The sequence below is a fragment of the Mus caroli genome, chromosome 3 (assembly GCF_900094665.2).
Source record: "Mus caroli chromosome 3, CAROLI_EIJ_v1.1, whole genome shotgun sequence".
Taxonomy (NCBI): Eukaryota; Metazoa; Chordata; class Mammalia; order Rodentia; family Muridae; genus Mus; species Mus caroli.
Window position 1 is genome coordinate 80,211,718 of NC_034572.1, and position 14,474 is coordinate 80,226,191.

General features: G+C 44.6%; 1 protein-coding gene across 2 annotated transcripts in view; it reads left to right on the forward strand.

The window, feature by feature from the left end:
- Nucleotides 1-14,474, forward strand: part of LOC110291615 (Fc receptor-like protein 5) — a 55,248-nt gene that overhangs the window by 7,411 nt on the left and 33,363 nt on the right. For both annotated transcript variants that reach the window (XM_021158842.1, XM_021158841.1), the window contains 8 exons: nt 263-547; nt 2,432-2,713; nt 3,931-4,209; nt 8,609-8,716; nt 9,562-9,589; nt 10,922-11,004; nt 11,191-11,253; nt 11,605-11,674. In XM_021158842.1, coding sequence (XP_021014501.1) covers nt 263-547; nt 2,432-2,713; nt 3,931-4,209; nt 8,609-8,716; nt 9,562-9,589; nt 10,922-11,004; nt 11,191-11,253; nt 11,605-11,657 — 1,181 coding nt within the window. In that variant the 3' untranslated portion in view covers nt 11,658-11,674. The remainder of the gene's footprint in view (nt 1-262; nt 548-2,431; nt 2,714-3,930; nt 4,210-8,608; nt 8,717-9,561; nt 9,590-10,921; nt 11,005-11,190; nt 11,254-11,604; nt 11,675-14,474) is intronic.

A 14,474-nucleotide genomic window follows, 5' to 3' on the forward strand; every position in this document is an offset into this window, starting at 1 on the left:
GTAGGGCTTTAATTATTCTGAACAGGTTAGTCAGAGACAGGCTTCCTTTGGTTGTAGAGGTAGAATAGGAAGAAAGAGTGGGCTGCCAGTCCATTGAACAGAAGGGAAATCTTTGGGTGGAAGGATGCGGGTAATCAAAAGCAGCACCTCCCTCTAGTCAGCACTCGGGGAGCGGTACCACTCCACACCTCAGTGCTGAGGATGAAATGGGGTTTTCTGCAGACTACTTAACTGCTCAGTGGATGATTGTGATCCTTTGTAGAGTTGTTCCCACGTCCTGTGCTGACGGCCAGACCCTCCCATCCCATAGATGGAAGTCCAGTGACCCTGACGTGTCAGACCCAGCTCTCTGCCCAGAAGTCAGATGCCCGGCTCCAGTTCTGTTTCTTCAGAAACCTCCAGCTTCTGGGGTCAGGTTGCAGCCATTCCTCAGAGTTTCACATTCCTGCCATATGGACTGAAGAGTCAAAGAGATACCAGTGCAAGGCAGAAACAGTGAATTCCCAAGATGAAAAACAAAGTACAGCGTTCATAATTCCAGTGCAGAGTGAGTATCATTCTGAGTTTTTTCCAGGCATGGAAGCTATTTAGAAGCATTCACCAGTTTGGGTCACTAGCCTCTATAAAAGGTATTTTCCTCATGCCTGTGGGAGTTGTATGGCCGTTGTGGATAGCTAAACTGAGGAGCTTGGAACCAAGAAAGAAAAACAAACCAACAACAAAAAACATGTTTGTTTTTTCTCTCGATGCCTTTAGGTAAAGGCTTTTCTGGTCTCAGCCTGACATAAGTTTTCCTTCCAACGCTATGATCCTAAACTGTAGACTACTAGGTGTTGCATGTAGCTTTTGCTACTCACCATAACTCCAGGAATGGGCCACACTACCAGCCCCAACCCAGCTTCCCTTGAATCCATAGATAAAACACACACACAGAGTTGTTCATTTTCAACTTGCCTTCTGGGCACAATTGCTGGGCATTATTAAACTCTCGCTGCTAGTGTTATCAATTTTCTTAGCTCCGCACCTCCCACAAGCCCTAAACTTTAGTTGCTCTGTTAAATCTCGTCCCTACTAAACATCTCTGACCACCTGCCTGTTGGATAGCCACTTGTGTAGCCACTCTATTTTGAGACCTCACATGACCTGTCAACTTTTATCCATCAGAAGCATGGTGAACTCTGTTTCTTTCCTCCGGGAACCTAGAAGTTCACCTATTCCTTCTGCCCAGCAATTGGCCCATGGCCCCTTTATGGACAGATCAAGAACCAACTGGGGAACAGGATAGCATCAGAACCATCCCTACGATGGGGTCAGCCCTCAGACTGGGCTGAATGTTCTGTTCAGCCAAAAAGACAGGTGTCCAGAACATGAGGTGCCTGATGCAGACTGGTTAAGGACAAGAAAGCCAAAAGATGAAGTCTTGCAGAATAAACAGATCCATCTTGATGCCCTTAGAGATGGTCTTTCACAGACTAACACTTTTTCCTAAGGCTCAAAAGAAAAAAAAAAAGATAGCTTTCTTAGGCGTGATCATTAGTGAGTGGCTTTGCCCGACTGAATTTGGTCCATCTCACAGGAAATCTAGTTGAGCATAGTAGGGGACACATAGTCTAGAACACCCAGATCCTGGGTCTGGAGGGAAGGGAAGTGAGAGCATCACCTATGAATTTGTTCCCATTGCTAAGAAACCAATCTGACTGACTAAATTCTATCAGTCTACTCTTTGGTTGTAAGCAATGGGTGCGCCTGTGGCTACTGATTTAAAGATGAACAGTTCAAAGAAGAAAGAGAGGGCATTATCCATCAGTCACATCACAGTTATTCTTAGCACAGTCTTTCCTTCAACCTAATTGCTGAACCATCCCACCATTCCCATCCTCTAGTCAACTATCATAGTTTGTTCGTTAAGTCTGGAAAATAATCCAAAGGCACTGTCCTAAAACAGTATGCCTAAAATCGTTCCCAGGATGGACAATCCTTCCATGTGAGTCGATCCTGGACACTAGAGAAGTTAAGAAGTGCCAACTCAAGGCCAGCTTATTACTTATGACAATGCTTCATTTCCAGTCATACACGACTGGCACTGTACTCAGGACTATCATGTTTGATGCCAACTCTCCTGCTTCCTTCCTCCACTTTTCCTAAGTGTTGAGCCATGGGTAGCAGCTCTGGAATTATCAGGATAGGGCAGACACGAGGTCAGGTTAGGCAGAATAACCTATAGTCCCGCCACAAATCCTTGACAAGGCCCTCAAGGAATGTGGGGCCTTATCAGCTGGCAGAAAACACAGTCTCCACTGTCTTCTCACTTCCCAGAGACAAGCCTAATGTTACTCTAAGGCCCTTCCCCACGTGGTAAAGCAGGTTTTGTCTTCTTCCCACCCCTTGCCCATTGCCAAAAATCCCATACATGTCATTGTTATTCATTTAGGAGCTTCTGCGGAATTCCAAACACACATCATCCCAGCCTCAAAGTTGGTGTTTGAAGGGCAGTTGCTGCTACTCAACTGCTCAGTAAAAGGCGTCCCAGGACCACTCAAATTCTCCTGGTATAAAAGAGACATGATGAATAAAGAAACAAAGATTCTTAAGTCCTCCAAAGCAGAATTCAAGATCTCCCAGGTGAACATCAGTGACGCAGGGGAGTATCACTGTGAAGCTAACAACAGCCGCCGAAGCTTTGTCAGCAGGGCAGTTCCCATCACCATAAAAGGTGCGTGTTGCCAGTTATCATCTGAGGAATGGATCCTTCACATTACACATGGAGATCCTTAGGGAGGACTTGAGACAGTCAAGTGGAAGTAGATGTTATCAGTTACCAATAATTCAATGTTCTGAATAACCTGCCAAGCATTAGTCAAAGACTAATAGGAAAGACTTAGAAATATATGGAATGGGCTGAGGGCAGTGGGAACTCTCAGAACATCAGATGGAGGAGAAATGCTCAGTGACTAGGAACATAGCCTTTGTAAGTCCTCCTCAGTTAAAATGAAATGGCTCTTTATAAAGGAGGAACAGATGGGATGCTAGAAAGAGTATATCTTGAGAGATGCCACTTGGCATCTTACTGTAACCAGAAGGATTCTCAGGGACCCATCCTGACCATGCTGCTATGTCTTCAAACCCTAGTAGCTCTCTTATTCCCACTCTTGGTCTCCTACAGTGAGATGCTATGGAGAATGTAGTAGAGCTTCACCAAGAAGCTGAGGGCTTCTCCCTCTGGCCCAACATCTGCCTGTTGGTTTTAACATGAGACTGAAATCCCCTGTTCACTGAGCACTTGCAAAATTATTCCCATGTCCAGGCCAGTGGAGCAAGGAGAAGCTATTGTCCACCAGAAGTAAGCAGCCTCCAGAAGTCATATACAGGGTCAGGTTGCGTGCTCCTAACAGGCTACAGTTACCATCCACAGAGGCTCCTTACTTATCCTCCTCCTGCTCAGCTTCTAATATTCTGATAGAATGGATGGTTCTGGGTACCTGGAAGAAGGTAGTACTTGAGGAGGGCATCCTGCAAGAGTATGTGAATTTAGCAGCTTAAGGGTCCTGGAGCAAAGCACGGAAGCTACCCTAAGTAGAGAAATGGAGAGCAGAGACTGACACAGAGACTTAAAACTCAGGAGAGGAAATGGTTCACAGGGGAGCAAAGAGTTGATTGGGAAAAGGGTATCAGTCCTGTAGCAGCAAGATACAAACTTGTCCCCTGAAGGTACCATCTCTGTAAAACTGAGGAGAGTTGGCTGACAAGGGAGCCAGAAGGGACAAGGCAGATGGGAAAGGAACTGATGGAAGGCCAGCATGGACGTCAGGAGATTGCCGATGTCCATCTAGCCTGGGAGGTTGAGCTGTCCCAAGATCTGGAAGAATGGAAACCAAGCATGTGCATTGGAACAAAACAGAAGTAACCTGCAACCCACTTTCTCTCCTCCAGTCGCAGTATCTCAACCAGTTCTCACCCTAAGCACGGGCAAGACCCAGGCCCTTGAGGGAGACTTGATGACACTTCATTGTCAATCCCAGAGGGGCTCTCCATGTATCCTGTATGAATTCTTCTATGAGAATGTCTCCCTGGGGAATAGCTCTGTACTCTCTGGAGGAGGAGCATACTTCAATTTCTCTATGAGCACAGAGCGATCTGGAAGCTACCACTGCACAGCAGACAATGGCCTGGGAGCCCAGCACAGTGAATCTATAAGGATCTCTCTCTTTGGTAAGTCCTGGGTTCCTGCTGATACCCACCGCTATACAGATCTCCCTCTCACCAAGCCCTTTTGGAAATTTGCCCCCACACCTTTACTTCCTTCCATAATCATCTCAATCCTGTTCTAGGCTCCCTTCTCAGTCAAGCTCGTTGTCTGTGCTTATCTACCTCCTCGCTAGGCCTGACTTTTGCCTACCTCAGAAGCCTCCACAGCTCTTAATAAATGTGTGTGGTCATCACACGCTGTCTTCTTATGCCCTGTAATGTTTAGTTCCCAAGCTAAGAGCACCAACAGGGGCACCCAGTTCTCTACAAGCACCTATCAACTTCCCTACAGAACAGTGGTATGAACAAATATTATGCAAAACCTTAGTTTTTCCAAAGAGTTCCAAGCAATTACAACTCAGTGTAGGTTAGGAGGAGACTGGATTTGAAAGAAAAGGAGAAAATGGCTTCCTTGGGAAATGTGTTCCTTATTTTCTAGGGGTTTCATGAGCCTCTTTCTAGAAGCCCATTTAAGCAAATTTAAGTTTACTGCATGATGTAGTTTTCTAGACCTTTGTTAGAGGGTGACAGGATATGCATCAGATCCAAAAGAATAGCTAACTCTGGTGCCTATTAGCATACCAGAGTGCATGCTGGCCTCTAGGCTCCCTCAGCAAGGGCCTGTTACAGAGTCCTGCTCTGGCACCCTGGCTTCTCTCAGTTCTTCTCACCCCATCCCCTGCCCTAAACTTCTCCAACCCATGAGTTTCCCTTGCCCCAGCTTCTCATTTCTATATATAATCCTGCTATTTGACCATGCACTCTCTTGGTTCTCTTTGCCCTTTTGGCTTTTGGCTCTCTCTCAGTCTGCTTGCCCCTCTCTCTTTTGCCTCCCCCTTTTGGTCTTCCTTTCTTGCTCCTCCTGCGCTCCTCTCATGGCCCAGGTCACTCTCATGGCCATATGCAGACCACTACTTTCTCTCCCTGCTCTGAACTCTTCCAGGTGTCTTTGGCTGTACTCTCCCTCGTAACTACAATCAATCGGTCAGTCGATTGATCAATCACTTCTCCTCAGCCACACCTTAGATCAGTTATATTCTCCTTTTGTTCAATATCTAGATCATGGTTGGTCTCTGTCAAGGCCACTGGTTAACATCATCATGGAGCCACTGAAGGAACAAACGTGCTTGTATTTGCACTCAGGAGAAAGTAAAAACCTAGCTGGTGTTTTGTTTTTGTTTTGTTTTTCAAAGCAGTAGAAGAGCATTGTAGAAAAATATTGAGTCTGATATGTCAGACACATCTCCTTTGTATCACAAGGAAAAAGAAACCCAGGAGCCCTGGGTAGGTGCCAATTTTTCATAAGGCTGTTTTGAGAGTAAATAAATAAGAAAGACAATAGAGGCGATTCAGGGGAGAACTAGAAGATTTCTCACAATGGGATATATTTCTCAAAATAGAATTATTGGGTTTTGTGGGGGCGGGGTTGTAAAGTCTGAGGATATGAAAGCTTACATAATGAGGATCTAAGAAAGTGTTTTAGAGTTTAAGTTAGATGTGCAAATGCGAGTTATAAAGGTTAGAGGATGTGAAAGCTTAGAGTGATAAGAAAGTGAGTTAAGGTATACAAAAGGAGGGAAAATGCTTCCGATTTCTTCCCCTCGATATGCTACTGCTGTATTAAGACTTCAAAATTCCAAAGTTTTGACATTGATGACTGGAGTTCTGCTAATATTGTAGACACAAACTCAGAATTTTAAGTTTCTTTTGGTTGTCTGCTAAGTATAGATTTTAAAGAGCTTCTCATTGTGCTAAATTTACACACACACACACACACACACACATACACACACACACACACACACACACACACACACAGTCTTCTGGATAGAGGAAAGAAGCCACTTTTTCATGGTTTGCAATCATACTGAAAATCAAGATCAAGCAATCTTTTGCCATTTCTGCCTCCATGGAAGGTTTCTGTTTTTCTTGAGCTTGCCTTAAAGAGTGGTTATGCTGTTACTCCAAAACTATTTTCCAAGCCTCTACTATGACACAAAGATGTGAGTATGTGAGTTTGAGTATGTGAGTATGTGAGTTTCAGTATAGACTACAAACAGTGGTAATGCTAACATGTCTAAAACTTGTCTCTTTTTGTAAACTTAAAAAAAAAAAAAGATTGTAGTAAGCTTCAGGGGATCGACTTGAATCCACCTCTCGTGGGTCAAATGGACTCCAGAGAAATACCCTTACCAATCAATAGCCTAAGGGTCCCAACCCATTACCTATTCCAGAGGGTGGGGTCCCTTACTCTTTCCCTGGTTTAGGGGCTCCTTTCCCTCAACTACCAGGACCACGGGCCTAAAAGTCTCAAACGTACACAAGAAAAATTTCCCCCCAAACTCTTTAATTTTACATTCTATCCTAATGTGTGTGTGTGTGTGTGTGTGTGTGTGTGTGTGTTCTAGCAGATTTCCAATCAATTAAAGACTATAAGCTGCTCTAACCACTGCCTGTACATCCCTAGCCCCAGATGTTCTTGCAGAGCCTAGACACAACTTGTTCTTCCCAGACTTGACCAACATTCCAGCTTCAGTGCCCTTCCATCATTTGATAAAGATCAAATCTTTAGCAGGACCAGTCCTGACTGGGTCTCCAGCCTTCTACTCCATCACAGTTATTGGGCCTGTCAGACTGCTGCCCTATCCTCTGCAACAATTCAAATGGACCAACCTGTCTTCAGTCACTGCACACACTGCCTGCCTCATAACCTATACATAGTCCTTCCATATCAGATATGGCCCCTTTCCACTGTAGGTTTTGGCATACTCTGTGGAGCCCACTTCTTTCTCTTCTAGCTGTCCTCATCTCTCAGATGGCTAGCTTTCAGCTGTGTCTTCATTTTCAGATTCCTCAAACATATTTGTGTTTATATGTCAGGTACTTCAGAATATATACAACACTATGCAAACATTCTCACTTCCCACAATTGGGATAAATTATAAATGAGCGCTGAAGAACCTAAGAAGGCCACTAAAACCTAATAATGACATTTTGCAGTCAGAAATGCCTTTAGTCCCCTATAGCCTCCCCCGCCCAGCATTTGAAATGTAAATGAAGAAAATATCTAATAAAAAATTTTTTAATTAAAAATAAAAAGAAATGCCTTTAGTGTGGAGGGCTGTGTTCAAATGGAAGAAACCGATGGCTAGTTCATCTCCCTCAGTTCCAGGGTCCCACCCTGCCCTAATCTCAGATGTTCCCAGGGGCCCAAGCTGTAGTGGGGGGGGGGGCATGGTGAAGCTAAACTGTGAGACCCTGGAAGGCTCCCTTTCCTGATCTTGTACCATTTTCATCCTGAAGATGTCACCCTGGGGTGCAGGTTAGCCCTCTCTGAAATAGGAGAGTCCTTCAACTTCTGTCAGACTGTGGAATGCTTAGGGAATGGAGTAGTTCTACTCCAGTGAGGCTGGCTATGTCCCAGGACCCCAGCACAGAGAGGCAGTGATGGTCAGTATCACAGAGACTTGTCACAAGCAAGCGCTGGTGGCACCTGCTTCTTCTGGCCGCCAGAAAGCTACTTCCTGTTGGTATATGAAAAACTACTTGCGAATCAAAGTCATTAACTTTTGGAATCAAATGTTTTTTATTTACTTTAATTTGCTTATAATAGCACTTTTCCCTTGTAACTGCAACAAATATGTTAGAAGCAGAAGCTTCTACTGAAGTGTCCTTTCCATTCAGTTCCAGTGTCCCCTCCCTGTCCTCACACTCAGGGTGTCTCAGGAGCTCAGGCGGTGGTGGCTGATACAGTAGAGCTTCACTGTGAGGCTCTGAGAGGCTCTCCCCCAAGTCCTGTACCAATTTTATCGCAAAAATGTCACCCTGGGGAATATCTCAGCTCCCTCTGGAGAAGGAGTCTCTGTCGACATCTCTCTGACTGCAGAACATTCTAGAAACTTCTGTGAGGCTGACAATGGCCTTAGGGTACATACTTTTCATCACTGGTAAATATGCTTTAACATACAGTGTTCAGCATGGCTGATCAGGAAAGCGCTTCTCAAAGACAGGTCTCTTGAGCTAATGGCTCTCTAAATCATTGTGTTTTGGTTCAGGAGAGCCAGGCTTTAAAGAGTATCTCAGAACTTAGAATCATCAGCCAGCTGCTCCTTCTCTCTGGCCACAGTCTATCTTGACCCTCGGCCTTTCCTTAGGCACAGAGACAAGCTTTCTCACAAACAAATGAGCTATCTTCTGTGCCACGTCTGTCACTACTAAGGCTTGGTACTCCTGGTCACAAAGGTTCTTCTCCTCCCCAACACCAAAACATCAGATTCATGACTCAGCCACTCAAAACTGCCCATCCCTTCCTGGCTTTATGCTTAGGTATCCTCTGTCTCCCCCTTCCCCACCCCCCACCCAGACATGAAAAAGAACAGAAGTGTTCCTATGGCTGCCGGAATCACTGTGGGACTGCTCATCGTGGCTGTTGGAGTGTTTCTGTTTTATTGCTGGTTCTCTAGAAAAGCAGGTGGGTGACTCCCTAATCACACCCTTCCTGTCTCTGTTCCTGCTTGCTCACACTGACTATGTGACCATCCGTAGGCTCTCGAGAGCTCCTCCTCTTCCGTCGTATGATTCCTTGCCTTTCCCTCTGGGTCCCTCAGAAGTCCTGTTAACCAAATACAGAGTTGTTCCAAAAGCTACCTGAGCGCAACACACCTTGATGAGACTCCATCTACCTAACCTCAGAAAGGGCCAAGGCTCTCCTTCCTGTGTTTATTATATTCCCCCAAGGAAGGAGAAGAAGAGAAAAACACTAAGAAATGGAAGTCAAAACAGAATTCAAACTAGATTTGGTAGATTACTGATCCTTAAAATATATAGTATTTTTATAGATGGTCAAGTCTATTTTCTGGTCTAAGACTATTGAACTATCTGTAGTCATTAAAGACCACTATCTTTGAAAAATCCAGGTTAAAGGAGGATGGACTGAGCTTAAGGAAGTAAGGACTGAGGTTAAGGGAGGATTGACTGAGGTTAAAAGAGGATGACCAAAGTTAAGAGAGGATGGACTGAGGTTGAGGGAAGATGAACTGAGGTTGAGGGAGGATGGACTTAGGTTGAGGGAGGATGGACTGAGGTTAAGGGAGGATGGACTGAGGTTAAGGGAGGATGGACTGAGGAGTCTCCCTTCACTTGGGGCCAGCATGAAAAATTCAGTTGCTTTTACCCCTCTCCCCCTCTGTCGGCATAGCAAAGATTCAGATCTCAGTAACAGAAGCTCCTGGCAGTCTCCATGTGAGCCCCACCTAAGCTGCCTCCTAGTCCCCATGAAAGACCCCTCTTCCTGAAATTCAATGTGTTCCTTTACAGGAGGAAAGCCTGCCTCTGATGACTCCAGGTAAGAACTTGGACATATTTCAGGAAGTAATGTAAACACCCACAGGACAGAAATTTTAAATCAAATCTCAAATCTTATTACCTTATTATCACCAAGATTACAATTCCTATACTCGTTCCTGTGGTGGGTTGTACCCAATTGATGCTACCCCTCCCTTGGGTTGCCTCAAGCCAATTCCCAGAACCTCCACCTTAGCTACACCTTAGAAGCCTCCTTCTCATATCATGTGGTAATTGATTTTCATTTATTAAATCACTTCCTTGTACTACTGTGAGCTTGGTTGTCTAAATGATCACTTTGGCAGTTACCAGGGAAACGGGTCCCCTTTGGAGATCCTTATTCTCATTAATAAAAGAATTTAGAAACAAGCTAAGAAGAAGAAAGCTCAATACAAATTTACTAGAATTTAATTAAAAAACAGGTAGATGAAAATCCTGGTGTTACTAACGAGGAAAAATGAAGGAAAAAGTCATGCCTTTGAAGTCGAGCGGCATAGGATAGAAATAGTTTATTTTAAAACGAAGCATCACTCTCAAGAATGGAACCAGACTAGCCAGCCAAGAAGAGAGTCCCAAAATCAGCCATCCACGTGGCTCCTGATCTTTATAGCACCACTCCCCCCATTTGTAAGTCCTGGGCTTCGGATCACATGTGTTCTCTTTGTTAGATGATGCCAAAATGAGGAAAGGCTTCGGGTCTTCCTTCCTCTGCAAACTGGCTTCCTTCATGTTAATCGCATCACACAGACATTGAATCCACCCATACCTTCAGATGACATATCTTAATTAGCCTAGAAATCTCTAGGCATGGCCTGCCTGATCAAAATCTGTTGCAATGACAGCCAAGAATGTGGAACACATACCTCACCCCTAGAGGAGTCATTCTGCAAAGAAGTAGGATCTGTGAGAAGACTGCCACCATGCCACCATCTTGCATCCTGAAGGCTCGCTTTAAGAGTCATCCCACAGCTCACAAAGTGCCATCGAGCCTCCCATAGTGGCCTCGTCCAAACCACAGGAGTTCCTTGGGGTCTTTGTTTGTAGAAGATTGTTATCTCTGAAAGGGGTCTCAGCCTGTTTTAAATCTTGGCTCTTCCCCTTTTCTAGTTTAGTGGTGATGGTAAGCCACTTCGCTTTATGAAACACTCATTGTTTATACATATAAAATGGGAACAAAACAGAACTAAATACTTACAAGTATTGGCATGGTGCCTCTTACATACCATGGGGGCACAACATAGAAACAGAACAATGTTGGTTGAGAGCTCCTTTGGAGGGATCCCTATTCCCTTCCTCTCACTCCGGGAAACATCAGTGTTTGTATCTCTTACAGGAGCCCTTCAGATTCAGAACCCCAGGAGCCCACCTATTACAACGTACCAGCCTGTATAGAACTACAGCCAGTGTACAGCAATGGTGAGGACAAGAGCCCGCTGGTCTCGGGGTTGGCAGAAATCACAAGATACATATTGGAGCAGCATCGGGAAGACGATAAAGCCTGAAGGGCTATAATCCTTCTAGAGAACAAACTGGCCAAGGGGTAGCTGAGAAGAGAGGGAAGCTCCTTATTCTCCTCTGAAATTCTGCCTTCTTCCTAAATAGATCCTGAAGAAAACGTGATTTACACAGAAGTACGGAGAACTCAACCAAGACAAAAACATGCAGGTAAAAGCTGGGGACCTCTCCGTCCCTTGCTATTGTTCAGCCTTGGCTTCTCAGCAGGTCTGGGCCAGCCAAGCACAGAGCCTCTCTTCACTAGGACGCTAGGATTCCTTAACTTGCACCTACATTGTTTGGAGTTAATCCAAGGCCATCATGCAGTGCTGTTGGCTTCTTCATTGTCTATGGATGAACTCACGATAACCCGAGTTACAAAACCATGACCGAGTCCCCTCTGAGCATCTGTGTCAGCACCTATAAGGTGGAATAGGGCTGTCATCCCTGCTTTCCTAGTTCTGGGCGGCTGAAACAGAACCCTGTAGACCGGGCAGCTGAAATAACAAACATTTGTTACAGATCAGGAGTCTGAAAGCCCAAGATCAAGGTGCCAGATGGCTGAGAAAAAGTAGGACATGTCTCCTCCGAGGTATGGTTGTGGAGAGGTTTGTTGTGGATATGAGGGGGGAACAGCCAGAGGGATCTGGATGAGTCCAGACTGAACTGGGCCATGGGGTGGCAGGACAAGTGGACCAAGAGAGACCCAGGAGCAAGGCAAGCCAGGGGGAACGGTGACCAGTCTCTGCTTTGATGTGTTAAATGCGCACCTTAGTTAGCCATTTGTCCTGAGTTTGAGACTTAACACTCTAGCCTTTTGGCTAATGATAAAAGATGATGGAATTTCTTCTATAACTACTTTCTGCTGACATTGGGGTGTTGTCAGGGCCCAAGAAGACTGGAATATTGATCAAATATTCCAGGAAGGGAGAGATGAGGGCAGGTTGGGGAACATCTGTTTCACTTGCTGCCCAGGTTCTGAGGGACCGCCTGGGGTTAGGGAAGTGCAGGGATGCTTTGGAGCAATCTGGCATATGGGTTGCAAGGAACACCTGGGGCTGGCACATTGCAGGCAGTATTGCAGCAGTATGCAGCTGTTTGGAACCTACTGGGACAGATATAGACAAGGACAGAAGGTAAATTTAAGGAGTTTAGGAGACACTTTTTATTTTGGGTGTATACTTGAAAGTTCCAGGCCCATGGTCCTGGTTGTTGGGGTAGGGAGCAGCCCCAAAACCAGGGGTGGGCAGTAGGTGGGAAAACTTAGGTTGCTGATTGACAGGAGTAATTGTCTGGAGTCCATTTGACCTGTGACAGACAGGTGGATACAAGTCATGACTTCCTGAAGCTTACAAGAATTTTTTTAAGTTTACAAAAAGATAAGTGTTTTCGACATATTAGCATGACCACTGTTTCCAATCTGTACTGAAATCCGCAATATAGAAAAAGCAGTGGCATCAGGCCTTTGAGGCAGAGTAAAAGCTTGGGACCATCAAGGCATGATTCTGAGTTCAAAGCATCAACACTGCTCCTATATATCCTGAGGCCTGGTTATATAGAGGTGGTTTTAGCGTGATTGAGAAGGTTGTTAAGCCTATGCTTAGAAGACAATTTTGAACTTGTGACTGTAATAGCAGCAGTGCCTTACCAGGGCTAGATTAACAGCTTGTCAGAACTCCACTGATTAATGTTAAAACTGTGAACTTCAGAAGTCTTTATATGACAACAGCATAGAGAGAGAGGAAGCTATCTGAAATGTTTGACATCACTTTAAATCACTGTCTTACACCTTTACAAAATGTGCGCTTGCACACCTGAAATTACTTTCTTAGACCTTCACAACTCAAGCTTTCACGTTACCACAACCTGCATTTACAAACTTCCCTACAAATCACTTTCCCAGATCCCCACAACGTATATAAACGTTGGGCTTTTTCTTTTCAGCTGATTATTTACCATGAGACACAAATGGTTGATTATTGAGAGAAGTCGCTGCAAAGCAACTTCCTTTAAATAAAGGAGCCGTACAGTTCATGAAAACCTGTTGTGAGTGTTTCTCTATCAGTGTGGTAAACTATGACTTTGTCTCTGAGCCAGACACCTAGTAGCTCTAGAAAAGTGAGTCCTGGTGCCTGCTTCTACATAGAAATGGCAGCTGCAGCCTCGGGGAGAGGAACTGGGTACCTGCCACTGTTAACATACAGCTACAGTTAGCCATCAATATCATCAGAGGTCTGAGAAGGGTAAATTATAACAGGAACTACAATCCAAATGTATGTGTGTAGCAAGTAAAATGGCAGAGAATGACTGCCAACTGGACATTTGTGCTAGGCTCCTGTGGCCTCCGTGGCTTCACTGAGAGCAGAAGTAGCTGGTCTTTGGTTGTCATACAGGACAGACAGTATTATATCTTTCACTGTTACACAGGAGAGCATTGGCCTTCAACTGCCAGACCCAAGAAGTCTGAGATATTCTTCTGTGGAGGAACTGGGAAAAACTGACCCACTTTGGCAAGGCAGAGTAGAGCAGTCAACACAATAGTGTACATAATCTGTGCAGAGCCCTGGTGGTAGGTAAGGCACAGGCAGTTTTAACCAGTGGTTAGTGCGACAGCAATCCAGGTAAAGTAGTCTGTATCCCATCTTCTTCTTTCGAGAGCTCAGGGTTGCCTCTAGGAGCTTGCAGTTCTGTCTGTCATGGAAATATTTTTCAATCAAACATGTTAAATGGTGTATTAGTGGATCTCTGTAGAAGTTAAGTCCTGGATCATCCTCCCACCCCCATGCTCCCAAAAATAAGACTCAGATTCAAAATAGATTTGCAGATACCTTGGCCACACAGTTAGGTCTTTAGTTAGATCTCCTCTGACTAAATCATAACTAAAATAACTCAATTACTTAACCTGCATTCTACCATGTGGCTGGTTACCTGTGCTCAGGTACCATGAATCTATCTCCTCGAGTCTCCCTGCGCAGATCTTCAGAGCCTGACCCTCCATCCCAGAATTCTCTCTCCTCCTGCATGTCTCACCTCCTATTTCCTGCCTAAGCCATAGGCCGTCAAATTTATTCTTGGCAGGTGCCACATCCGTATAGACATAAGATATCCTCTCTACAGATCTCTGAAGATATGTGCAGATATCTACAGACCTCTGAAGAGTTTGAGGATCATTATCTGTTGTATATTCATGAGTTAAACAAAATTAACTAGTTTCTTGCTTTTAGTTACTAGTCTTAGGCTTAACTTGAAAACATATATTGAATACTAAATAAAATTTGCCCCTGTAAATGAATTACATTTGTACTTAACATCTTTATGTGCACAGTTTAGAGTACATTAAAGAATTTGATCATTTATAAGGTGGCTGACCATTAACTTGCATGTCTTAGTTA